We start from the raw sequence: 27,722 nt of genomic DNA, 5'->3' as shown, positions 1-27,722 counted from the left end.
CTTGAGCCCACAAAACTCTAAAAAAAGGCCAGAAAGAGCTGAAGGAAAATTCTACTAGAAAGGCACGTTGGTTTTTTCGGCAGCAGTACGAAGGCCCTTCACTTGCGCACACTGCTATGATGATTTTAAAATTCGGTGTAGCAGTGAATGTGCGCGTCGGTATGAAACGCGGCAGCAAAAGTTCCGATAACGGGCACACCATGCAACAGCGGCTACCTCACATTGCGTTGTGTGAATGTAGATGAAGCAAACTACTAAAGCTGCAGCAAACACAAATATATTTTTAACTATTCATGTACTTCATGGACAGCGGTAACTCTTAATGAACTTAAGACTGTCCGGATACGCTTTGAGTAACCCTCGTCAACTTTGTGCATCATAGGATAGTTGAGCATTTATATGAGTAGAATTTACGTTTTCCCTCTTTCAAAGGTACCTACCCGGTTCATAGCTGGCGCTCCTTTCAACAACCAATTCAAACGCAAAAATTGCATTAGAAATAAAAGGAGATATAATTTTTTAGGCTTGCAAACATAAAGGTACTGTGACGTCGTGTAAATATTAGGAAGCAATTATTTAAACATTAAAAGATACAGTGATCACGCATGCATAAATCAGGGGTCAAGGGAAGAAAATGACTTACAATTGCGGCCTCTTTTGTGTGTTGCATGGCACTTCGAGTGTGAGCTTCCCAAAGCCAGGGCACTTCTGCCCTTGCACCGTTCTCTCATGTCGGCGTTGTTGTGACTCAGGCCCCTGAATACACACCGCTCTGGGCAGCAGCCGCCCATGGCAAAAAGCGGCCGTGGACGCAATGGAGGGGCTTTAGTTGTGACCGAGGTCGAAGATGGCCATCGGGTATTAGTTACTGTCGCGGCCGCCGTCTGCCCGTGGTAGGGCTGGTGACTGTCGCGCCTTCGCGCTTACAATAAAGCCGCGCCGGATTCGCCGAACCAAGGCGATACGCTGCTGCTGCATTCATGCAAACCTGCTTTGGGGGCAGCGCGCCCTTTTTGTCAAGTGGGTGTTCCCCAGTTTCCTAGGTTAGCGAAAAATACCGCCGAACGAATCTGCCTTATCGCGGAGGAGAAAATGTCTGTCTGGAACACCGCTTTCAGGAGAGGTCATGCAGTGCGCGCAAGCTGAGACCATACAATTATGCCACGCCAACACCCTCCCGGGCTCCACAGAAACGTGAAAAAGAATGAAGGGGTGACGTGCAGAAGAGGGGCATACTTTGCTGTGCGCCTCGCCCACAAAGGCCCTCTGCCCTCGACCCCCACCCCCCCCCCCGACAGTCATCCAGCTAAAGCAGGTGTTTCGCCCAATAAGCAGAACCATCGTTTTCTTCAGAACCACCACCGCTTACACGTGGTTCTGTTTACGCATACAAAGATCGTCTTTTACCTTTCGGGCCTTCATCGTGTCAGTCTTCACCCATCAATGTCCGGCGGTCCCTCTTTTTTTGCGCACATCATGCTTCCCCGGCCATACCGTGACGAGTCAATCTACTCTGCTGAGAACGACTCAGCCGGGCAATTATTCTCTGTGTGGCGACATGCCACACACAAAGGGACACAACGCACGCCTTTGGCGTCCCGTGGGCTGAGCTTACCCGAAGGCGCCATCGCTTTTGGAGCTGCACCCCTCCGCAATTATCCTGACCTGGGTGCTTCGTTTTGTGTAAGCACCAATGCGTCAGGACAGGCATTCAGTCGTGAATGTTTTTAATAGTAGCACGTCAGAAGGTTATGCCCCTTTGTTCACAGGCGACGTACCAGGCATAACAGGCAGCACGGCGCTGGCCGGAAAAATTTCGAGGAGGCCTTGAGCCCGGTTAGCCCCCCCTGGCTGCGCCACTGAGCCCTGCCCCATGCTGTGCTCACACGGGGCCGAAGGTCACGCGATGCGCTCAGAAGCGGCCGTGCTGGCCCCCCGAAGAAGCGAGCTCACCCACCCAGAGGCACTCGACGATGGTGGCGCTCTCCTGGCTGCCCCTGGTGGACCGGCTGCTGAACCAGTGCATCAGCTGCAGCACCAGCGGCCGGAACAGGTTTTGCGCCACCTGCGCACATCCAGAATTTGCCCAGTGGCAATTGGCCAACTGCCTTCTGAAACACTGCATTTGGGTAGCCTCGTTCAGTAGTCGACCCCCACAACGCAGGGGCTGTGCCTGCCCTGCAAGTGCTTGGCCGCCATGCAGGGAACACCTTTGGAAAAAATGAAAGAAAGCAGCCCCATGAGGAGAGAGAGGTCTCCCACAGCAGAAGCGCCCACATTTGGGCAGGCTCGCATCGCTGCGACGTGTTCCGGGGCAGCATTGACTCGCAGCTAATTTAATCGAAATTGCAACACACAAATAACTACCATGACTGCAAGCCCAAACTAAACACAGCGAACTGCACACAAACCCAGAGAGCGTTGAGACAAAGAACTGAAATCCCCCGTCGTGCACAGCTCTCGAGGGACGGCCCTGTCCTCGTGCCCCCCCGGATGCTCCACCGAGGGACACGCCCAGTGGTGGCAGAGCCACAGCCGGGCCCCCACAACACACTTGCCTGGTCAGCGTCACAGGCCAAGTGCAGCAGCTCCGGGAACAGGTGCCCGTACAGGTGGACCATGGGGCGCTGGCAGGGAAGAGCAGACCCCGTGAGAAAAGAACGAGGCAGCGCCACATCACTGCCCCTGTGGCACCTTGGGGTGCCGCAACAAAAGTCTCCTCCGAGGGCAGCCGACTCGCTCAGCACTCGCCCAGAGCAGAGCCAGGCCTCGGGCACGCCTTGTCTGGCCTGCCCCACGAAAAAACTTGCCCCGCCTCTTGAAGGGGCCATGCAGACAAGACGCGAGTTTGCACTGTTCCAAATATTTCATGTTTTATGGCGCCCCCAGCACTTCTCCAGCTGCAACAGATGCCGCGTTCACTGAGAAATTATTCAGTTCAAATTAAAATTTTCATTTTCCCGCCAAATTGTGTTTTTTTTTTTTTTTGACGACGCCTGCAATGACATCATGAGAACGGGTCTTCAAGCTAGACTTGGTGTGAAGGGGAGATTTGTTTACCGTTAGTCAACCTAGGCACGCGTTCCATTCCCAGCCGCGGTAGCCGCTTTTCTGATGGAGGCGAAAAGCAAAAACGCCCACGCGTACGAGTCAAAGATCCCCAGGTGGTAAACATTAACCCGGAGCTTTCCACAGCGGCACGCCTCATCGCCTGCGTTGCGTTGGCGTGTTAAAGCCTAGAATCAAACCAAGAGATGGTGCCACCACACCCAACGGGCCGTTTTTCTGCCTCTGCTTTGTTTTTGACCGTGTTTCGACCTGGCCTGTTTTTGTTCAGGTAGAAAATAATCGTTTCATGAAACGTGGTGCTTGCTCGACAAATATGGTCTGTAAGACGCCGTCACTCACGTCATCCGGCCAGTGTCGTCTGAGACAACCCCAAAGAGCCGCAGTGCTGTGCAGCTAAAACAAGCATAGTGCACGCAGTACCAACAGCAGTACGCATTTGTACCGTAAAAACCCGCGTATAGTTCGGACTCGCATATAGTCCGAGGTGTAATTTGGGGATAGCAAATGCGAGAAAAACGTTTTGACGTGAATACAGTTCAAGGAAAACAGAAAAATGCATTTATTTACACACTTGATTATTCGTCGTCCTCGTCTGACACACTCTCTTCCGAAGATCCCTTGTTGGAAATGTCCTCCCACAGCACCTCATCCTCTGTGCCATCAAGAGCTTTTGAGATGGAGCACTTTTTGAAGGCACGGCAAACGAGCGCCTCGGGAATGCAGGCCCACGCCTCAGCGATCCATGAGCAGAGCAGAGCTGGTGAGGCCCGTTTCAGCAGTCCAGCAGGGGTCACTTCTGGCTCTCCGGACCTCATCCACTCCATATACTGGCGCCAGATGTGGTCCTTAAACGCCGTATCAAGACACACATCAAGTGGCTGCAGATGACGACGAGCTCAGTGCGGGAGTCGCGCAGCAGTCGCTTCACAGAGTCCGCCAGGTGACACCGAAACGCGTCAAGCACAAGCATCAATGGGAACTCCAGCAGTGCTCCGGGCCGTCGACACCACACGGACTTGATCCAGTCCAGCACTAGTGATTCGTCCATCCACCCCTTGTCCTGGCAGCCGACAACATCATTTTCGGGAACGTCTCCCCCTTCAGCAGCGCCTTTCGTTTAAACACCACGTAGGGTGGCAACAGTCTGCCGTGCAGGACAACATTACAATTACCCGCGTTTTCTCCTTCCCAGTGGATCACACGGTAACTTGCCTGGAGCCTTTTTGATGCACCGTTAGAGCCGAGGGCACATCGAGGTCCACCAGCGTCTGGTCCGCGTTGCCGATCTGGCCCAGCTGAAAGGGGACTGCCTTTCGCAATGAAATCACGTGCTTCTGAAAGGCCACAAGCAGCTCTTCGTAGCTCTCTGGCAGCTTCTGCGAGATCGACGTGCGCCAACGTAGGGAGAACCCAGCACGGCGCATGAAGCGAGGCACCCAATGCTTGCTTGCCTTGAAGTCCGCCCGCTGAATACCTTTGTCTCGAGCAATCTCCCTTGCCTTTGCTTGCAGCAGCTCGATGTTCACAGCGAGATGTGCAGCTCGTTGCTCCCGAACAAAGTCCGTCAGTTCTCATTCCACGTCGGGAAACGCTCCATTTTTCAGTCCCCGGAAGCTTTTTCTCTTCCTTCCTTCTGCTTCCTCCAACCGTGAATGCACCGCTCGTTGACGCCGAACTGCCGCTCCGCACGCAGCACAGTTGCCGATGGTTTCAGCCGCAGAAATAACTTTTCTTCTAAAGGCAGCCGAGTACTGCCTGCGCGGTACTGACATGGCGTAAAATCACAGAAGTAAAATCGCGGCCGTCGTGTTGTGCGCCAAGTGATTGCAATGGCCACTGTTGCACGCCTGTACCTGCAGGTCTCTAGGACCAGCGCCACTAACGCTACCTAACGCAGAAGCGCGCACACACCTGATGATGACGATAGCACCGCCCAATGCCTAAACCGAAACCAAAACTGTGAATTCGGGCCGAAAATTTTTGCGATCCGCATATAGTACGGAGCCGAAATTTCCCATTCTAAAATTTAGGAAGAAACCCCGGGCTATGCACGGGTTTTTACGGTACTTCGTAACTTCTACTGTAAAAGGGATGTACTATAAAAAGGATGTGCTTTAAATTTAAGCTCAAATAGCTCATTCAGCAATCTTATAAGCCCTGCCTAATGCGCGTTTGCTTTTACCGGACTCAGTCAATCACAGGGCAGCCACATAAGTTCTGTTGCGGGAAATGAGGTAGTGGGTCGCATGGCCATTCCCTTTTTTCCTAATTATATAGCTTATTTTAGTGAAGTCTACGTTAAGAATGATTATGGCGGGTGAATTCTGGGGGATACCAATTTCGGCACGATACGAATTTCCAAGTCTTGGTCAATGGGCGAAATTTCAGCTGTTACGAACGGACGTGTGCGGCCCGGCGGAGGATACGAACGAGCCAGCGAGGCGCCCGACTGCCGAGCGAGCAAGCGACGGCGATGTACGGGTCTCTCTGCCCTCGTTGCCGAGCTGTCGTTGTGTGAGCGCGCAGTCTAGAGCATCTACAGCGTGAGCCACATGGAGCGTTTTCTGCTCGCGAAAACGCGCCGTGCACGCCACACCGCAGAACTAGACACCACCGCAGAACTAGAGCCACTTGATAAGCTTCTTTTAGTGGCGCTACGCACGCGGCGCGGCTGGTGGCGGCAACAGGGCGGTGGCTCCTCCGGCCTCAAAGTGGTGCGGGGCACTCGAGCGACCACTTCTAACCGCTCTTTAAAACGCACTCAAGGCACACACGAAGTTGCTAAAAGAGCTGATAATATAGGTGAAAACGGTACTCTAAAGCCTCATCTGCCCCCCCGCTAGTGAAAGTGCCCATAAAATATCTGCAGGGGTGGTAAGCCGAAACATCTCCGGTGGAGCCAGCCGGCTGTCTGGAGCGCTTTGAAACTGCCGCCATGAGGTGCACGCCTACACATTGGCGCAAGTCGCCAGGCTCCTCCCACTGTTCGCGCGTTGCGCATCGGGCATGATTCTAAACCAGCGCGCATCGCGCGGCAGCTTCTCACCGAGGCAGAAGCTGCCACAGGGGCGGAATCACCGACACGGGCGTGAACTAAATCGCATGCACAACGACGTGCAAGAACGCTCCATATGGTTACTGCCTTGACTGTTGCAGCGTGTAATGAGTTTGGGCACCGCGAGTGAGGAGATGAGAAACGACTGCTCGGCGACATAGAGGTTAAAAAAAAAAGCAGAAAACATCACGGATTTCTTCACGCGAAAGTAAGAAAAGAATAAACAAAAACTTCTTCAGTGCTCAACTTTTTAGTCTGCGTTGGTTCATACGAATTCCGGATGATACGAGTATGTCTCGCGGTTATGCGAGATTCATATAACCGAGATTCTACTGTATTTGAAAGTGTTCTGTTGATTTTGTTTTTATTCCGAGACATGCATATCTGGGACTCCAAAAATTTAGTGTGACAAACTATATTTTGCACTGAAATTCCCTGCTTCATTTTGAGAAAAAACATTATTAAAAAGTACATATATCTATCTTTATTCTTAAGTGCCTTGCATGTTTTTCAGTCCTACTGTCCTAGCACCAAAGGAACTTTTCTTAAATTAAACGAAGTCTTTTTTTTCCTAGTGTTTCAAAGGGCTGCAAGTAATTTTTCGTAGCAGACAAACTTTTCGTAGCAGACAGACTTTTTACAAAGGATATTGCTAACACAGGCAAATGCAAAACAACTTTGTGTACACTAAAACCTCATTACAAGAGACATTCAAGAGACCGGAGAAACATGTCTTTTGTAACAAAGGTCTTTCGTATGCGATGTCGCCAACATGGCAAGCATAGGAAAACGAGCCGAACCGTTTCCATTCAAATGTCTGTTATAACCGAGTGTCTCTTGTAACAGTGCTGCTTGTAATGAGGTTTACTGTATTCCAAAATGTTCCAGCTTTTTTTCTTTCGAGGTATAAGCCCTTTCTTTTTTTTCTTTTACAAATTCATTAATGCCTGTCAAGAACTTGCCCGAGAAATTTAATTCTCCATTCTGGTAGCCGTCCTGAACGAACAGTCAAGATCATTTGGATGCCTGCCCACTCCCAGCTCGTTCTTGCTGCTAAATAAAGTTTTCTCCCCACCCTCCGGTAGAGCATCTACGGAGCTTCATTTCTGTGCACCTTGTATGTTTTGGAGCCCAACAAATTCATCAAAAAAAACAAATACACTACTGAAACCTAACACTTTTTTGTAGGTTTCGTATAAAAGAGTAACTGCCGACAGCAGTTTCTTGGCATACAGTAAAACCTCACTACCAGCGACACTCAAGGGACCCGGGAAACGTGTCTCTGGTGACCAAGGTCTCTTGTGCGCAATGCTGCTAACATGGCAAACATGGGAGAACCAACCAAACCATTCTCATTCAAATGTCTCTTATAATCAAGTGCTTCTTTTCACGGGGTTTTACTGCAGTAGTGGGTATAGTTGTCCACTCAAGGTGCCCCCCGAGCGAGCTCGCTGGCAGCGTCCACAGAGGGCCTCGCCCGGGAGCCCCCGGAGGAGCAGGCGCGACTGGCGAGCGCCCACCTTGGCCCGCCTCTCAGTGTTCTGGACGCCCATGCCCACCGCGTAGAGGACCAGGGCGTGCAGGAGCTCGCAGCCAGCCACCTTGGTCTGCCGCTCACCACCAAACCGGGCCAGCTCCACCACCCGGGGCAGGAACACGTCTGCGAGGAACGAGAGCAGCAGGGGCCTTACACTGACGGGTGCTCCGCTGCGACTGCCCGGTCTTCCCGTGCACGTAAAAACAGTTGGACAGCCACCGGTCCGCTCGTCCCACAAATGAAGACGGCGCATCGCCACTTTTTCTAAACACTGCCCCATGCAGTCCAGGGCGGAGATAGTGCACGGGGGCACTTGTCTCGCCCCAACGCGAGCCTCCCGGTAGCGGGATGCCCCCCGCCTCGACCCCGCCCCAGCAGCGCACCCAGGGCCAGGTCCAGCTTGGCGTCGGGGAAGGGCAGGGCGAAGGGCAGGTGCTCGTGCGTCTCGGGGTCCCAGGCGAGCGCGGCGGCCAGCGTGTCGGCCTCCAGGTCGGCCAGCAGGAAGGCCCGCCGCTCCCCCGCCAGGCCCCCCAGGAAGGCCAGGATGTCGCGCCGAAGGCTCTCCAGCTCGCTCGCATGCGCCTGTCGCGTTGCAAGGGACAGACTGCGCTCACGTCTCAAATGAAACACATCAAATCAAACTTTATTTCAACATCAACATCAAGCGATACAGATGCTGAGGGCAATGAACAAAAAGCCACTTAAACGGGCTTGAAGGCGTCCACTGCCCTGTCCACTTGGCAGGAGGCAAGACAATAAATTCGAAAAGCAATAAAGCAGTATGCAATTTGAAAGAAAACTTAGCAAGCAGAAAACATCTTTGAAAAATCGCACTCGTCACAAAAATACACGTGAAAGCACGGAAAAGGAAAACGGTAATTAAAAACATCTTGAACAACTGCGCGCATCACAATACACTTCAAAACACGACGGAAAAACAGTAATTTGGAGCATAGGCATAAATAAACAAAAAATACGCACACTGTAAAGTTCCCAGTAGCCGTGTCAAAAATACAGGTCAAACACAAAAAGAAATTATGCATAACATGCGCAGAAGGCACTAGAAGATATGAAACCAAAAAAAGACATCGAACGGAAACGTCCGAAATAGCCTATGGGGTGGTTTATCGAGCGAAAAAACACAATCCTTGGAAAAAAATACGCACACTGCAAACGTCCAGATAAAAAGTGCAAATAATAAAGTGGTTATTCATTTAGTACGTGTGGCAGTTTAAAGCGTAACATCTGGTCCCCGTAGTTTGTTCAGCTGCGTGGTATGTTCCAGTTTTCACGACACCGTGTGTCACGTATACTATTTTTTAGGGTCAACCTGGATGTAGCTGTAAGAAAATCGTCTTTTCTTTTAACTCCAATTTCAAAACGTTTCATAGTGTGTTTTTGTAAATGTCAGGGAGCGGATATAAATTCAGTACTTTAAAAAGTGGTTCCGTATGACTGTCATATGGCACGTTCATAATAGCTCGGACAGCCTTTTTTTGTATTTTGTGTAATTGGCTTATATTGGAACCAGTAGCAGTCCCCCACACCAGATAGCAGTAGTTTAAGACAGACATAAATAGATAATTGTAAATAAGAAGTTTCACACTCCTTGGCAAATAAAATTGTACTTTGCAAAGTATACCCGAGACCCTAGAAATTCATCAAAATTCATCGATGCTGATCTCCGAAATTGATACCCAGCTTATGATTTTACCTGCGCATACCAAGACGTGTTCCTCGTACAATACACCCACACACTTAACCACAGGAGCAATTTAAATATCCAAATTTGCAAGTTGTAAGGCAGGCAGCGCGTCTATTTTCCGATTTTTAGGCCTGAAAAGAACGGCCTTTGTTTTAGTACCATTTATCACAAGTGAATTTGCCCCTCTCCAGGATGCTAACTTGATTATACTCGGTTACAACTTAAGAACGGCACCGAAGTTGCTGCTGTGCCTCATCACCGCAGCCGGATGTCACTCCGCGCAGCACAAGTAGCGCGTTACTGGGAATATTTGGAACATGGCACGAGCCGTTTTTGTATCTTGTTGGACCTAATATGCTTATAAACTACTGCAGCGACGGCAAACAAACTACGTGAGAAAAGGCAGACGATACCACGCATTCGTGGCAGTCTCCTTTCAAAACGCGCGCGCCCGTTGACATCCGGGTCCGTCGCTTAGGCGGAGTGATGCCGTACATGAGCTGGTGCCGTTCTTAACTTGTTCCCGAGTATAGCACCTGGTTTGCCTTAATAACCAAATCACTGGGGTTTCGTCCGGTTAGCACTACCACAAAGGACTCCCTATGAGGCAGTGCACACAAGTTCCCTTGTCGACTTTTCCCGCATTATTTTCCCGCATGTCTAAAAAAATCATATCCTTATGTAGACCGGATAACAAAACTTTCAAAACTGTAATTTTGTAACATTGCAAACATGCAACCCGAGTCCTTGTCGCTTTGCAAAACAGCCACTGATGGCCCAGCACCACACCACCGCCACTGCATGGGGGGTGCTTGATGGAAGTGACACTATAGTTAAGATCACCTTGTGAATGAGCTCCCTTGCTGTCGAGCCACAGCCAAGCCAAGCCACATTTCAATCCCCCAATGCCTCCTAGCAATGTGATGATATTTCTTTGGTTTATGTAAAAGCAAAATGACAGCACTCTCAAATAAAATGCTGAAAACCAAAGTTTTTCACCCAAATAAAACACGGTATGATTCCGAGAAAAGCTTATGCAAGCTGTTAGTTTCCACTCTAGACCTGCAGTTCTCCAATAAGGCTAGCTCAAGAATGCATCGGCTGGGCAAATTTTCTTCAGGTAAGTGTCGCCGTGTGATAGCAAGATTTCCTAGCTTTAAAACCAAAGAGCTTAAAAAGGAGAGAGCCTAGAAAGGCAAACGTTTGCATAAGCAATGACACCTGTGTTGCCACACGTGCATCACGGAGAATTTGGGAAGGCAAACAGCAAGCAGTACTCTGTTGGGCACAACAAGTTGCCTGCCAACAAAAAAACGTTGCGTGTACGTTCTTTCTGCCGACTGCATCTCCGAAATTGATACCCAGAACGACGTCCATGCTTAAGCTAGCGAACCCTCTGGTTTTGCACCAAAGGACAGGCCTTTTGCACAACTATGCTGAAATCTGATCTTCTGATCTTCTTTTTACTAATAACCGCAGCATTATGAATAAGCAACTGTTGCCATTCATTAACACTTGCGATGCTGATACCAGAGTTCTCACTCAAACTTGGTTATGTGTTAAAATACGTAGGAAAGCATTTCCACCTGTACCTTGGGGAAAGGTCACAAGGAAGTATTCCAATCACTGTTGCTGACAGCATTTCCTCTTTTCACATAACCCTTGCGATCTGGCCTTGATATTGCCGCGAACCGTGTATGGGTTTGTTTATTTATTGTTTGTTTTTACTGCCGGGCCACGCCCGGCTGCGTTATCTGCGTTCCAAACGAAGCGCATCTTACATTCTTTACTTTTATGCTGCACGGGCTATCACATTCAGATAAGCAGACTGTTTCGCCCTAACGTCACTAGCCCAGAATAATCTTCTGTGACCTACAATGTTCTGGATGTGAATCGACGTTTCCAGAAACACTTGCGCCGAAAGATAAAAGCCTGCAGAGCAGACGCCGTGGCATTCGATCTCCGACGCTCGCTTGAGTACGTCACTTTGTTGACCGCTGCTTCGCCGCCTCTGTATTCTTTTGAGTTGTTAGGGGAGCACAAGTTCGCTCCAATAAACTTGTTTCTCCTTCAAGACAACTGCGTCGTCCTTGGCTTCGTGACATTATTGTCTGCGCGTGCATGTGCATTAGCTACCGCGACTTTTTGTACTCTGCGCGTGCTATCGGCCACTCACTGTGCGGGTGACATTTTGTGCCGACCTTCATGACGCACCGACAGTCTCGGCCTGCGTTCACTCTGATCATTTGACTGGGCGATTCTAATTTCCCTAACGTTACGTGGCCCGTTGGTGATCCTGCCACTCCTGGTTTGTCAAATGAAGCTGACAGTTTTATTAACGTACGCTCACATTTTAGTTTCACCCAAATTTAAATGTGTCTGCCAGAATTTCAGATATGAGCGCAAACCCACTGGACCTTATTCTAACTGTGTGTCCCAATATTGCCCATTCTTTATTACTCCTACCTGGCTAAAGTGATCACACCCTCCCACTAAACCGAAATATATACTCGAGACTGCAGTAAGGCCAATTTTTCGTGTATTAACAATGAGCTTGGAGCGTCTTTGGATACCTACATGCCTAACTTGGTTGAGTGGTCTGCGCGTAATTCACCGTAAGCATCGATCACCTTGGTTCAACGTGTCGCTAAAGTGCCCATCGTCAAATTAAAAATGTGGCTGCAACGATGAAGCAGGTGAATGCCGCTCTGGCCCTGCACAGTGGTGCATGAAAGTGCGTTCAAGGAGGCCAATCGTTTCTTTCGACAATACACTGCTTGTTGAAAACACTAAGAAATTCTGGAACCTTGCTGGTAACAAAATAATTAATGCTATTTTATTAACAGGTTGCGATGGTGCTGTAATTCCATTATCCAGGGGTGCAACAGGGTCCATGGGTTTGGGAGCAGTCCTGGGAGCAGGCAAAAGTGCCTCTTGTAGCAGGCTTGGAGCAGCCACAAAGGCATTTTTGGAGAAGGTTTGGAGCAAGCCCAAATTGCCATTTGGAGGAGATGCAACCCCATCTCACAGCATTATGGTGCCTCCCTAATCTCCGCACAGGCCGCTGTGCAAGTCCCCTGCCACGTACCCAATCTCTCTACTATTCTCAGGCGTTCTACCATGCACTAGAAACTACTCTAAACCAGGAACGCAGTTGTTGTACTACATCTGGAGGTTCACAAAATGCGGAGTCATCTACCCTCGGCCGCAACAAGTGCGTTGCATTATTACTGTTTGAAGGCCAAACCTCACGCGCAGAATCGAAAGAGATCAGATAACAGGCCACGCAGCAACGCAAAGTTGCAGGCAGCAAAGCTAGGAGCGCCAAAAATTGGCGACTAAATTGCTGTGAACCTCCAATAAACTATAACCTTTCATGCAAATATTATTCTATTTGTGATGAGACACAAAAACATTTCACTTTCGGCCATTTTTCATTGATTGTGGCGCAGCAGCCGACACTGGCAAACACAACAATGCAAATGCAAAACACAAAATTTCAAACAGATGGCGCGTAGCGCCTGCTGCCTCATGACTAAGCCAAGGCCAGGTTCGGTAGCTGCTCATAACCATGCACGCATTGATGAAACCAAAAACACGATGTTTCAGCCAAGATTTCGGAGGCTGGGCATCATGGCGGCCGTATCACGCGGAGGTGGGTCTCTACACATTTTTTTTTTTTTAATTCGTAGTGCCAGATAGATGAAAATTAGCACCGTTGATGAGCTTCTATGCTGATTGGTCTTAACATAGCTTTAATGTTTTAAAATTTATTTATTGAGGCATTTCTTACAGGGGTTCAGAGCAATTTCGTTTGATCAAACTCAATAATTATTTGTATGGATATAATGCCAAAAGTCTGCTCTGCCAGCTATGCTATTTTAGAAGCGAAGCATCTCATGCTTGGGTCTGTGTCCCTCCCTCCCTTGTTAACCGCCGTCCGCACTCTACTGCGCATGCGTGTCTCTTCAGCCCCGTCAGCGTCTGGGCTGACGTCAGCGCAGTCCACTAGAAAAAGAAATAGTTAGGCGGCGCCGGTTTCGATCCCACGACTCTGGCCGCAACGGGAGGTACGTGGCGCTCTTCCCACTGCGCTACAAACCGAGACGGGAGCATGTGCTACGGACGCGCCTTGTGTCCTTCACTCATTCAAACTACGTCAGGAAGCTACTGATTCAACGAAGGCACGCGAAGCTGAACGTCAACAGAAACAACGAACTGAAAACTAATGGCAACTTCAGCCGACCCCATGGCTGCTTTGCATACCACTCAGGGTGGTCCTTCGGGAAGGCGAAGCTGAACGTCAACAGAAACAACGAACTGAAAACTAATGGCAACTTCAGCCGACCCCATGGCTGCTTTGCATACCACTCAGGGTGGTCCTTCGGGAAGATGGTGCAATTTTTTTTACTCATTTTGAAGACTTTTGCAATGCATGAAGAAGGTGAACATTTAATATCAACAATCTGTATAAAATTGTCTAATCTCTACTGATTTTTGCAAATAGGTGCGCATAGATAGAGTAACAAAAATAGCATCACCTGCTAGATCAATTCAGCACGAATGCAATGGTACCAGTCTTGTCATCCTAGCCCAAGAGCAACATCACAAAACCCCCGTAAGGCAGAGCACGGTCTTGCAAAAAAAAAGGAACTGAGAAAAATTCATTTGAAGGTTCAGATCATGGTAACTTTTGCTATGGCATAGGTCCAACAATATAACTAGCATCACTTTGTAGCTCTGTTCATCACGAAAAAAAGCACACCAAGCATGCGCCTAACACAGGGATAACTCTGGAAAGACTGACGTAAATTTACACGAATACTGTACAAATTGTGAAGGTAGATTAAATTTTCTACTGTTAAACTTCAGAAACTGCATATCCTCTCTTACTTTTTCTCTCAGTGTCTTTTCAGAATACAGAAAGGCTGAGGCTTCCACTGCAACAAATTTTCCAGTTGACCCCGTGAAATTTGGTTCCAGGTACCTCGAAGGGAACAAAAAAATGTCCGGCCAATCATGGACCCTGTTCACTGTACAGTTCCGAGGGGTCAGAGGCCAGTGCGCTTCCTTCAGCCCACCAACCGGCGCAGGCCTGCAGAGAGAGCCCCCTACCTTGGAGTGCTCCACTTTCTTCTGGTACAGGAGCTTGAGGGGAATCTTGCGTGGCCCCCGAGGCCTGGGCCGCTTGGTCTTCTCTGCCGGGTCACTGGCCAGCAGGGCTGCACGGTGGGGAGAGGGGAGCCCCTGCAGGCTGGCCGCACGGCCCTGGTGCAGCACCCCAGCTAAAAGGGGCAACGCATCCTTTGCCAGCTCCCCATTACCAGACACCCTGAACCCAGGTGCGGCACAGTCGGGCCCCACCACCAACTCAAAGGACACAGGCGTTTCTTTTCACACACACACCTACTACACTACGCCCCACATTAACACACTACAGTAAAATCTCCACCATACGAATACCGAGGGACCGCGAAAAATATTCGTATCATCCAAAATTCATATTACTAACACGGACCGAAAAATACAAAGTTTTCGTTTATTTCTTTCTCTCCTTTCGCGTGAACAAATCCGTGACGTTTATCTACTTTTTCTTTAACCTCCATGTCGCCGAGCAGTCCTTTCTGGATTTTCATCTCCTCACTCACGGTGCCCAAGCTTACTGCAGGAGCGCTTTTGCACACGATTCATGAGCGTCGGCGTTGCGCACGCAATATTTTCACGCCCACATGCGATCCCGCGCCCGCGGCCACCTGTGCCTCGGTCAGAAAATGACGCACGATGCGCGTGGCAGTGGGAGAGGAGCCTGACAACTTATGCCAATGGAAAGGCGTGCACCTCATGACGGCAGTTTCGAAGCGCTTGTGACAGCCGGCTGGCTCTGCTGCACATGGTTAGGCTTAGCACCTTGGCAGATGGGCGCTTTCAGTAGTGGAGCGGATGTTTTATAGCAGCGTTTTGACCCACATTATTAGCTCATTTATTGCGCAAGAAACTTCGTGTGTGCTTTGAGTGGCATTTTAAAGAGCGGTTTGAAGCAGTCACTGGAGCGCCCCGCACCACTTCGCGACCGTAGCCCCGCCATGTTGCTGCGGCTGGCTGTGCCCCATGCAGCGTGCGGGTGGTTTTGCGGCGGCGTCAGCGCGCCTGTGGAGTGCGCGGCATGTTCTTGCGAGCAGAAAACAACAGCCCGGCCGTTTCTGGAGAAAGAGCGACAAAGAGGGGGAGACAGCCTGTATGTTGCCGTCGCTTCCTCGCTCGGCAGTCGAGCGCCTTGCCGGCTCATTCGTATCATCCGCTTGGCCGCGCAGGTCTGTTTGTAAGAGTCGAAATTTTGCCCATTGCAAGCAATGCAATTTCGCGAGGACTTCTCAGAAATTCGTATCCCCCAGGATCGTATCATCACAATTCCACTGTGCTTCGTTTTGGTGCTTGCAACCGTGGAAACAAGGCGGGCGCTGCGGAAGCAAGAAACGGCCCCCCGGTTAGAGTGGCCCGTGGGCGACAGACCTGCCTGGGCGCCCAGGGACAGGTAGGGGCAGAGCCGAGGCAGGACCTGGCGGAAGCAGGCGTCTACCACCTCCGGGGCCAGCCACTGCTCCCACAGCCGCAGGGCGTCCAGCGCCGACCGCGCCAGGGGCAGAAAGCTCAGGCCCTGCCCAAGGGCCACCTGCACAAGAGGGGATGGGGATCAATCCGGCACAACACGCAACGAAGCCCTCCAAGCAGGCACAAGCTGCAGCCCTTTCCCTGCTCAGCCAATGCTGAGCCGAGGCGCTCTTGCCGGCGGACACCTCAGGGACACCAACGTGGCCACGCTCAGCACTGTGAAGCAGCACGTCCACCCCATGGCACACCGTAAGGGTAGCCCACTCCTGCAACGGCCCAATCGGCCAACAGTACCTGGAAATAAAAAAAATAACAAAACTGTGCAAATAAAACCCCAAAGCTGAATTTGGCTTTGATTTGACGCAAAACATTCCTTCCACATCGAGCCAGCTTCCAAGGTCTGATGTAAAAGTTGTCAGCTGGCATGCAGGATAACAGGGGACCTCACTAGCTCCACTAGAGTATGCCCTAGTAGGCTGCACCGCTAGCCTTGTGGCAGAATCGAGACTGCCGCACGGTGGGCAGACTGCACGCTCCAGCAAAACAGTTGTGCCCTTATTTCCCAGTAAATGTGCCCAACGTGGGAGACGACTGCCGCTAACGGACATGTGCTCGTCCGCCAGGGCACGGGGAGCCAGCCAGACTTGCATATCTGCCACTGCTGCTGTGAGGAGAATGGATCCCCGAAACCCAACTCCAGGCGAATCTCTGGGAACAGTTCTCACCACTGCCTGGTGAAAAAAAGGGCTTTTCTGGAGAGATGGTGTTGACGGGAGATCAGTGAGGGTCCATCCTACTCGCAAGCCACGTGGCATATTAGCAAAAGGAAAGCGCAAAAAGGCCTGGACAAACAAGAAGAGTAAATGTTTTCCAACCTACGTGGCCTCTCTCTTCTGTGCTCCGCTTGTACTGCAGGATCACGAACCAACTCACCCGAAAGCATCCTCCACATGGTACCCCGGGCGGAGTGCACCGTGCACATTCGGCATGGTAGCGAGCTTGCACACGACCACGGAGCAAGATATAAAGAGGAGCGCCGACTGTGGCCCAGAAAAATTCTTTTGCTCGAGCCAATAATGTCCATGCGCCGCCGGCCGCCCAGCTTTCCCTTTGCTCTCTTCCTCCTTGTGACAAGTGTGTGGCGCCCCCCATCCCTGATATTCGTTGGCCGCTAAGTTCAGTGGCCCCACCAGGCTCGGTGGGCAACCTTGTGTGTGGCCGGGCAATAAACACCTCCGAGGACGGCTGCTCGGGGGTCAGTCACCGTCACCACCAGCACGCTGCATGTCGTCTCTCGGCTGGAGGGTACCCCTACCCTCCCAGGTTCACGAACGTGGGACTAGATCGTGACACTGGCGACGAGGATGGGATACGTCGCCACTGAAGCCACTCGTCGCCATTGACACTGGCGACGAGGGAAGAAGCCCGCGGAGCGGCCGAAGCCACCATGAACGCCGCCACCGAGAACGCCGAGACACCGCCCCCTCAAGCCAGCCACCATTACGCCATGCCGCTGTACGGGAGGCTTGAGCCGTTCGAGGGTGAAGGGTCCGCCTGGCCGGTATACGAGGAACAAGTCGGCGTGTTTTTCCGGGCGAACGACACACCCGAGGCAAAACAGCGCGACATCTTCCTGGCCAGCTGCGGGACCCGCGTCTTCGCTCTCCTGCTCGACCTGCTCAAGCCGGCCACGCCGCACGAGAAGTCACTGGGTGAGCTGCTCGCGACGCTACGCTCGCACTACAGCCCGGCTCCGTCGACGTTAATGGAGCGTTTTCGCTTCAATAACCGGAGCCGCCGAGACGGAGAGACGCTCGGGCAGTTCGTCGCAGCGCTGCGAGGGTTGGCGAGCGGCTGCGCCTTCGGGGAGCAGCTCGACTCGCTGCTCCGGGACCGTTTCGTCTGCGGCATCAACAACCCCGCCATGCAGACGCGACTCCTGGAGCTTCCCGACCCCTCGCTGGACGACGCCGTGAAGGCAGCGCTGGCGATGGAGGCTGCGGCCAAAGATGCGGGCGAGCTAGCACGTGCGGCCGGCTCACCGTCGGCGGAGGCGGCGGTGAACAAGATGGCGGCACGGCATGGCAGGTGCGTTCGCTGCGGTGGTGACCACCCCCCCTCCCAGTGCCAGTTCGCGCAAGCGGAGTGCTTTGCGTGCGGAAGAACTGGGCACATTGCTCGGGCGTGCCGAGGGGGGACGACGGCGGACGGACGGAAGCAGCAGCCGGCGCCGAGCACAGGTTCCGCGCCAGCCCACGGCCGAGGGAGTCGGCGCAAGGGTAGGCGGCGGGGGCGTGCGGCAGCAGCTTCGGGTGCAGCGGCTAGGCTTCACGCCGTGGCCGAAGACCCGCAGATTTTTGACATGTGGCACGCGGCCACAGTGCAGCCGCCAATGCCACCATACTGGCTGACTGTCGAAGTCTGCGGGCGCCCCATCTCCATGGAGCTGGACACAGGGGCCAGTGTGTCGGTCATGGCCGGGAAAGCCTTCAAGCGCACCTTCCCTGGCGTGGCCGTCGAGGCGTCGGGCGTCATGCTGCGCAGCTACTCCGGACAGCTCGCCCAAGTCGAGGGTCAAGCCCAGGTCAGCGTCCGCCTTGGCGACAGGGAGGCCACCCTTCCCCTGTACCTGACCAAGGGGCCGTCACCGACGCTGCTGGGCCGGAACTGGATCCAGGCGTTGGGCGTGAGGCTGCCGGAGTACCAGGAAGCAGTGCATGCAGTGGCAGACGTCCCCGGCCTCCTGACCAAGTTCGAGGCCCTGTTCCAGCCCGAGGTGGGGACATTCACCGGCACGGCGGCAAGCATTCAGGTGCCAGAGGGAGCACTGCCCCGTCCAGCCCGACTGCATGGACGGTGTCATCGAGCAGCTGCTGCACCGGCGAGAGGCCGGCACCAACGGCGGCGGGGTGCTGGGCACCAACGGCCGCCTGCTGCACCTGGTGGTGCTGAGTGCCAGGGCCAGCGCCCAGCAGGTGGCGCATGCTATGCGGCAGGTGCTCCCGCAGGGCTTCCGGCTCGACGACAAGGCCCAGTACGCGCTGGTCGTCAGGATCATCGACGGCGACGTGGGCCTGCCGCACAACTCGTTCCGCACGGAGCCCCTGCCCCAGGGCTGCCTGTGCGTGTGCACCAGCCAGCCGGGGCTGGAGTACATCCGCGAGAGCCTCGAGAAGACCCTGCTAGCCAACCTGGAGCAGGAGAACCGGCTGCCCTTCCACGGCCTGCCCCTGGTCATGGTGTTTGCGGGCCAGGGGGACTTCCTGTGCGAGGAGGGCATCAACCGGGCCAAGAGCCTGCAGTGCCCCTTCGTGGACGACGGCGGCGGCCGGGACTCCGTGCGGCTGGAGTAGGCGCTGTGTGCGCTGGTGGAGAGCATCGAGCGGCTGCACATCTACCAGACGCCGCCCGCGGTCGCGGGGCCCCGGCCGGACCTGCGGCTGATGCTGTGCATGCTGTGCGGGGACCCGTATGCGCCCGAGCAGGTGCTGGCGCCCCTGCTGGTGCAGTCGGACTGACTGGCCACGGGCCTGCTGCACTGCCTCAGCCAGGACTCCTTCAAGGGGAGCCAGCTTTACCGACCGCTGCCAGCACAGCACCAGGGGCTGGTGCTACTCGTGCCACTGTGGCGCCACGTGCAAGTCCTCCGACACCGGGAAGGCTGACAGCTGGTGCGAGAGTGCCACAAGTGGCACCCAATGCTGCCACACTTGCATCGACACCTGTGCCCAGGCGGAGTGCGAGACTGCGGAGACCTCCGGACCGGTACTCGCCGGGGGGACAGGTGTTTTGTGTTTGTGTAGGACAAACAAACTTGGGGGTGAGGGGTGTGACAAGTGTGTGGCGCCCCCCATCCCTGATATTCGTTGGCCGCTAAGTTCAGTGGCCCCACCAGGCTCGGTGGGCAACCTTGTGTGTGGCCGGGCAATAAACACCTCCGAGGACGGCTGCTCGGGGGTCAGTCACCGTCACCACCAGCACGCTGCATGTCGTCTCTCGGCTGGAGGGTACCCCTACCCTCCCAGGTTCACGAACGCGGGACTAGATCGTGACACTCCTTCGTTTGCCCTCTCGTCACTGTGCCTCTGTACATGGCTCTTCCCTTCTTCGCTCTCCCCAGAGGCGTCGTTTCTTTCGCAACGACATCTGTCGTATGCCTGTCCTACTATGCAGGAGGAATGCCTGCACGCGCGAAATTTAAACACCCGTGAGCAGCCGTAATAGACGGCGCAGATAATCGCACGCCACCGCATACATGGCGATCGCTTATTCCCTATCGGGGGCGTTTATTCTGACATTATGAAGACCCGCTAAAAATATTGTACTAACCCAGCAGATGTAAGACGCAACTGAACGACGACGACTTTAGAATCACCAAAGAATGGGCAAGAGTAATATGAAACGCCACAACATGCAGTCTAGCGTGATTCTGCTTACGACAAACCGATGCAGCGCAAAAATTACCCTGTGTTGTTGGCCCGCTCTCCGGCCGCCTGCTTAATTATTTATGCCGCTTCTGCGCACGAACAATGCTTACAAGGGTCGCCTGGAGTCTCCATCGGCAAACGGCAATGAGACAAACATTTCTGTGCCAATGACTGAATTGGATGGCTGCCCTGTTGTAATAAGTGTACAAAAACACTGTCATCTTGATAAGGCACCCAAGAATATCAAACGCAACCTTTATTGTAACCCATACCGCAACTTACCGCCTGATGTTCACTGTTGCTCTACGGTCGTGTTATCTCGTCGATAACGCCGTCGACTCCAAATAAAATGCTACGATTTGTATGGCTGCAATTTTGGGCCTACGAGAGTTCCCGGCGTTTTCTTTTTTTTTTTCTTTTTTTTTCTTTAAGCCGCTGACCAGCATAACAACCGGCTCGTCAAACCTTTTCTTTTGGCAAGTCATCACCACAGAGATATAGGGTGCGGACAAATTCAAATATCGCTAAATGAAGGCTTGTGAAAAGACCGCACTGTCAGGGCCTCGATCTTGAGCAGATTGCTACGTCGCGGGCAGTCGCGGGTGATGTTATCGCGTTTCTGTTATTTTCTGATGAGCGTGTGAGTGCCGGTCAGTGTTCTAGGCACACTCTGTTTTGGACGTAAGTTGGAGAACGGTGAGAAAGCTGAGGCAACTTTTATAATCGCTAGTGATCAGAACCAGTTGCTCCTTTCGCCTTTTGTAAAACCTGTTGAAACACAGCCGAATTGGTGTTCACAAATTTACAAACGGAGTCACATTTTCGGCAAGCACTGCGCAAAAGGTAGTGTTTGTATAGCAGCCATATGTCTATATGTGCGCCCTGCATTTTGTTTTCCCGCCATGCAAACCAATCCTTAATGCATCTTTGCCGTGCCGTACGACCACTCAATTCCTTCGGGTTCGGGTTACCCAGAAGGTGCTGTCGAACAAGTTAATCAAGCCGTGCGAAGGAGGAGCGCAATGAACGCGAAGCGGCACCAACGCAGGCCCAAAGCACTCCGTGCCCAAAACTACCGTCGCCGAAGCAGACGACAAAAGCCGACGGAATGCGTTCCGCCAACGCGCCCGCCGGCGCACGGGGAACGCTGTCCGCTTAGCCGCCGGACCATTCGCTGCGTCATCTACATTGCGCTCTGCGAGTGATGGACTTTACGAGCCCGCAGGAGAGAGCGAAGTTGGCGCTCCTGTTTATCTTGCTCCGTGCACGCGACTGCTCTGCTGGCCAAGATGGCCGCCCCCACAACCGGTGAAGCCCAACCGGGCATGCAAATGCGACACGACACGTGCAGCAGATCCATGCCAGTGCCTCTGCGATGTGACACGTGCGGCCAGTGCTCCCCTGTTCCCCAGGGCAGGGGCTGCTCACCTGCAGAGCCGGCACGAGTGCGGGGGCGTGCTGGCGGACCACGGAGCGTGGGGCGCGCAGCACCAGCTCCAGGCACGAGGCCAGCAGGTCGTCGCGGAACTGCTGCAGCCGCCCCAGGGCTTCCCGCACACAGCTGGACACCAGGCACAGGCACCGCCGCACCTCCTCCCCACCCGGGCCGGGGGAGCCCTGCGCAGCACCAGCACCCTCAGTGCCCGCCCGCAAGGCACGTCTGCCAAACTGAACCCTGCCGTGAGCTTTCCTGCACGTCACCCAGAAATGGTGCACAATGCGCAGCAATAACTCAACCACTGCATTGCAAGTTCCTCTTCGTTTCTCGTGCCTACCGTATGGAAGCTGCCTACTGACGTACCAGTGCATCCCCACGTCGTTTAAAGTCCTCGCAGTGCCACCAATTTGCCCTTACGTTCTGCATTTTCCGTTCACACGCTGCAACACAAAACTGTCACGCCCGGGGCCATCCACCATCCGCAGTATTTTCCAAGCTCGCTCAATTCATCTCACTGTTTTTCCTTTGAGCAGGTTCCCTCCGTGGACACGGCTGCCAAGCACGCTCGACCTTTGCTGGGAGCACCAGCCTGCTGCTGCCTTTCGGTACAATGACCATGCCCACGGGGCAGTGCTGCCACCCCTTGCCCCTTTGCAGAAGCTCTCTTCTCCTCAACAATATCCTGCACCTGCCCCTTCTGTGTGCTTCCTGCACCAGCAGCTGACGTTGAACACTTGCTGTGCACTTGCCCACGTCTCAGAGGCACACGAACGCAGCACCTTCGAGGCACAGGGCTCCACGCTGGAAGACCCCCAGACCTCAAGCGCTGCATATGGGGGCCGCAGCACCGGTCTCTTCTAGGATTTTTGTGCGCTACGGGAGCAGTGTTGTACATATGGAAACTTTTCCTTATGATGCCACAGGGCAATCTCTCAGAGGGGGAATGTGGCACTCTGTACCAAGACCTTTCTCTCCTGCAACCCCTCTTCAAGCCCCTTTCACTCCTACCCAGTTTTCGTGTGTGGTTTGGGCCACAAAGAGGAGCAGAACTGCTACTTCCGCACGGGCATTTGTTGCGGAAATGGCAAGCCTTCAATGGCAAGCAACAGCGGCTACTCTTTTAAATCTGATTACAATCCAAGCTTGGGTTCAGATGACAGCTCGTCATTAGAGAAGGAAGAGCAAACAAGGCGCTCTTCAAACAGCAACCGCAAGTTGTGTCCACTGTGCCCATAAGAGAACTAGCAGCGTTCAACGAAGTAACAAGGGCTGGTGGCGCTCTTGATCCTGCCAAGCCTGTGGCAGCTGCCAAGACTGCCGAGAAACAGCCAGTGCTCGCTGCCTCAACGTTTACCACTAGAAAACATTGCCAAGTAGCAGCTGGCGAGACAGAGAAATTTGTACAAACAGCTGCGTTTGCATGAAAACATGCAGAGTGCATCAATGGTGGGTTGGCCTTGAAACATGCAGGCCTCGGTCCCAGTGCCCACTTCTGCAGCACTACGTCACAAGCGAGGCCGTGGAGTGACTTACGTCGAAGTACGACGACTTGTCGCAAATCTGGAAGCACACGGCCAGGGCCTTGTAGAAGCCACTCACAAGGGGGTAGCTGCAACAAAGGGGCACACTGCATGAACTGCTACCAAGGACAGTGTGGTACACCCACAGCAGAAGTACCTGTGCACAGGCATAGTAGTCCACAGATATCCAATGTGCACCTACATAGTTTCTTCTCACAAAGAGCGTACGAGTCATCCCTCATCATGAAAAATGCGGAGAGTGCGAGCACACTACTATTCCCATTACCCCGTTCAGCATTACCACATTTCTCAGAGTATACCGATTCCAACACACACCCAATTCCCACGATTGAAAAGGGGGAAAAAAAAAATGTGAACTCCTTCTTCTAAACCATGTAATTTTTATTTAAAAAAACAAAGCTTCAGGGGGGAAGAAGCTGCTCATTCATCTGAACAGCACTGCCTGTCCCCCCCACCTCCCCTACAGAGAGGTCCTTTATTCCCTCGAATTTGCGCGTTTTTTGAATGCCTTCACAGCCACACTCGGCCGGGCCCAAGACAAGCTTCAGCCACCTACCTGGCCATTCCCTTAAATAAGGAATGCCTACTGCTGGCTGCAAAGTGTCACTCTGTTCTGCTCGCATTCATCGACGCGCAGCGAGACGCCACAAACTCTGAGCTCCGAGCCAGCCGGTGTCCCTCGGAGGGTGAAACAGGTGTGTTTTGTGTTTGTTCTTGTGCTTGAGTGTGTGTGCGCTGCGTCTTCCCTCTCCGAGCCGGGGACAACCCAAAAAGGAATTCGGCCCGTTTCTCCCGCTGTCGTGCAGAACCGGCAAGGTGTTGAGTTTCGTTACGCAGAACCGTGTCGCGCCCGAGTCCGGAGATGCCACAACCACCCGTCTGCCGTTGCCAGCCCTCGAGACAGCCCCACTTTTTCTACAGAGCTAACCAGAGGAAGGAACCTTTCTTTTTTCAACTTGTCTCCTCTTCGTGTTTTTCATTTATACTTAATTAAAGTTTGCCTTTCAAGCCTTCCAGTGTTTACCAGTAATCTTCATGGATAGCAGAATATAAGGTTGAAGGTGCTTTAAGATTCGCTTCAACTCCTATACGGCAAGGCGCGAGATCGCCGTCTTTCGTCTTGCCGGCGCTCCCTCTCCTCCTTCCACCTCAGTCTGTCTCTCGGTGGTCAGTGCCGAGCTGCACACGGCTGGCCACGACGCAGATGTTGCAGCCTTATCTATTCACCTACTACAATGTTTGGCACGCGAAATGAGGACTCCAGCGGCACACTCTATGGACACCGCTACAGGTAGCGTTGCGCTTGTTCTGCCAGAGCACAGCGGGAAAGCGTTTCACAGGGGGCAGAAGGAAGTGTGTCAGGCAGGGTTAATAGCTTCTACTGATGTGCGCTCTGAACATTCCCCAGTTTTCTTGCCATTCTCTCTTCCTCTGGGTGTACGTGTATCCCACGAGACAGAGCATCTTAAAATGGAAACGATAATATCGTAACAAAGCACACAGGAGGATTTTATATTGCTTGAAGTTTATTCACGAGTTCTCGTATTTGGGTCCCAGAACAAGGTGGCACACTCGAGAACTGAGTGCACATGTGCAGCACACACTGGCGTTCTGGGGGCGCGAAAAGTTCGCACGCAGCAACTGCACACTTCCCCCCAATGGGGCCGCCCCAAAACACGCAGTAAGCAAAGATATGTCCCCCACGACAGCGCCTCAATGAAACCTAGGTGCCAGGTGGAGGACTGCTGGCGCCCGGGTGGGAATTCGGAGTGCCATTGCAGCACTGCCATCAGGAGGCAGACCACAAGGAAAGCTTAGGTGCTCTAATTTTTAGTGCGCAGCACTTCAGCGTCCACTACTGTGCTTTGACGGCATCACCGGCCTCGTAGCTGAGAAAATGAAGGAAACACCCGAGACCGAAGGAAAACGGAAGAGTAAAGCATGAGGGCGAGGGCAGCATGCCGAGGCTCGCTACGAGACAACCAAAACAAACAGGCCACCGAGTATGAGCCCGTAGGATAGCGGAGGGTGAAAGTATGGCGACAGTGTGAGGGGGAGGGCCAAGGCCGCGCCACAGAAACTCAGCCCGCCCTCCTCATTGCGTGGCTGATCCGAACCATGTGACATTTGTGCGGGAGGTTCAACACTATCTACAACATGCTCAGCGGCGGCGATGCGCTGCAAGATAATGGCAGAGTAGCGCACACCACCGTGCGTTCACTGATCACGCAATCACTCCCCGAGACGTAGCAGCTACGTACCATGATCAGGAAGACTGCAGTTCGTGCTGTGCAGCACATGATTCGCATTAGGGAGTACAGTAATCGTCAGCCATTTTTTGCATGCAGTGAGCTATGTACCGGAAATTTTTATAAAAAATGATAAGCATCACTTAAGAAAGCAGACTGGTCTTGGCAACTTCTTGTTTGCTTTTCAACCAATTTTAATTAAACTTTATGGGCTTGTTCAGTTTTTTTTTTCACTGATTCCACATATTCAATTAGTTTTGATGTAAGGTCATTAGTTTGAGATAATTAAAAAGCTTTCTTGACTGTTCTTGCGAATAGAAAACAAACTGTTCATGGATACTAGAAGTTGTGGAGAATGCAACGTTGGAAACAGTTCTTTTGTCTGGCAATCACACGCAATTGCATGTGATTGATGTATTTAATACATCAATTCTAGGTTTGAAGTAATCGTGCTAACCACTGCTAACCAATTATAAATAACGCTAACTCAACAATTATTGAAAGATAAACTGCAAAATCTGTTTGCCTTGCTCCTAGGTTAACACATTCAGCTTCACACTGCAAAAGAAATTACCCGTTAGCTGCACTACATGCAGAGATATAGCTCTAGAGAATTTCCTATCGCTGGATACCACTCGTGGTGCAGAAGCAGAGAATTATGAAAGAATTGTTATTCTGGCATAAGAATCCCAGGAAAATCGGGCCTGTAAGCTTTTACAAGTACCTAGAACTTCTCGAAAAACAAACTGTGCGCAAATTAACGGGGACAAGAACACACGAAGACGGCACAAGCGCAGCCGTCTTCATGTGTTCTTGTTCCCGTTAATTTGCGCGCATTTTATTCGTGATGCATCATTACCAACTTGCCCAACTCTCCACCCTTTCACCTAGTACTGTTCAAGCACCAACTTTGTGGAGGAGACATTCCGCAGACTAAAATGACATCTAAAAAAAATGCTTTTTTGAGCTATTTTTATGTTTCATATCTTTTAACATATGTCTATAATTCCAAATGTATTTCATTTTATTTCATAACGCTCAATTTTTCTTGCACGCAAACTTGAACCATTACAAAAAGTTACGCACCACTACTTTTTCGTTGTGGAGCTGAACTGGAACAAAACTCTTATTCAGGGAATGAAACCGAAACTGGAGAGAAAAACATTTCATTCCTGCACCCTGGTCCCAATGTGGCCTCTCACGGGCCTCTTGACCAGGGATTCATACAACCCCCCGAAAGGATTTCGACACTCCCCAAAGAGCACCCTACCCCGGGATATTGCCCGCGAGGCCCACCACTGGAGAGGCTGGCGCTGCGATCGTTTGGACGTCACTTGTAAGATCACCGTTCCTACCTTGCCGCACAGTTGGCTTGCAGCGCGTGACACTTCGCTTAGGACGCGCGTTCTAAAAGTATTTTCGTGTTAATTTCTGTCGTTTGAAATTAATTCTCAGTGTGTCAAGCACAGTTTGACGTCATGGGGATTTTATAACCGTATCAACTGTGGTACATTCTCCGCAAACAACTTGAGCGTGGTGGCGTACGTGTGCGACCGAAGCGTAAGCTGCGGCTCGTTTCCCCGATCAACAATGTAGGCTACAATAATTGCCATGCTAAGTTTCTAGATTTCTCTTGTTTGCAACAAATGTGTAAAGCAAGAAATCATGAAGCATTTACTGCTCGCAAAAACGCTCCGCGCACACACCACCGTGCCTACCCGCACGGGCGACGGAGCAGCTCGAACCGACGCAGGTCGCGGCAGCAACAACTTGTTGCCGCTTTTTCAAATCACGCTAGTTGTGGAAAAGTAATTCGACAGCGGTGAATGTGGATGTTAGAGTGGTGAAAACTTGTGCTAGGTAGTGTCATCAGCTGTGGTTTTCAAAGCGATGCTCAAATATCTGCCGCGATCTACGCCGACCGTCCCCGAAGGTCGGTCCCGGCACCGCCGGCCCGTTCACGCGCGGTGCGGCGAGCGGCTGAAGGATATGTGCCTGCGCGCAAGCATCGGCCGAGGCCGTGGCAGGTTCTTGATCATCGATCGCTTAAACGGACGCGGATACAAAGTTACACATACAAGAAAGAGGGTGA

The 27,722-nt window shown here is 52.3% G+C and overlaps 1 protein-coding gene across 6 annotated transcripts in view; it reads right to left on the bottom strand.

Annotated features, from left to right (window-relative positions):
* Positions 1–27,722, bottom strand: part of LOC144168766 (DNA-dependent protein kinase catalytic subunit-like) — a 477,503-nt gene that overhangs the window by 359,199 nt on the left and 90,582 nt on the right. For all 6 annotated transcript variants that reach the window (XM_077697734.1, XM_077697729.1, XM_077697730.1 and 3 more), the window contains exons 19-26: positions 23,374–23,449; positions 21,831–22,019; positions 15,877–16,036; positions 14,482–14,588; positions 8,045–8,243; positions 7,645–7,784; positions 2,559–2,627; positions 1,958–2,065 (exon numbers count right to left, since the gene is read on the bottom strand). In XM_077697734.1, coding sequence (XP_077553860.1) covers positions 1,958–2,065; positions 2,559–2,627; positions 7,645–7,784; positions 8,045–8,243; positions 14,482–14,588; positions 15,877–16,036; positions 21,831–22,019; positions 23,374–23,449 — 1,048 coding nt within the window. The remainder of the gene's footprint in view (positions 1–1,957; positions 2,066–2,558; positions 2,628–7,644; positions 7,785–8,044; positions 8,244–14,481; positions 14,589–15,876; positions 16,037–21,830; positions 22,020–23,373; positions 23,450–27,722) is intronic.

This window comes from Haemaphysalis longicornis, unplaced genomic scaffold (genome assembly GCF_048455015.1).
Source record: "Haemaphysalis longicornis isolate Haplotype H1 unplaced genomic scaffold, Haemaphysalis longicornis Haplotype H1 scaffold_2, whole genome shotgun sequence".
NCBI classification, from domain to species: Eukaryota; Metazoa; Arthropoda; class Arachnida; order Ixodida; family Ixodidae; genus Haemaphysalis; species Haemaphysalis longicornis.
This window is presented reverse-complemented; position numbering and strand designations above follow the sequence as displayed.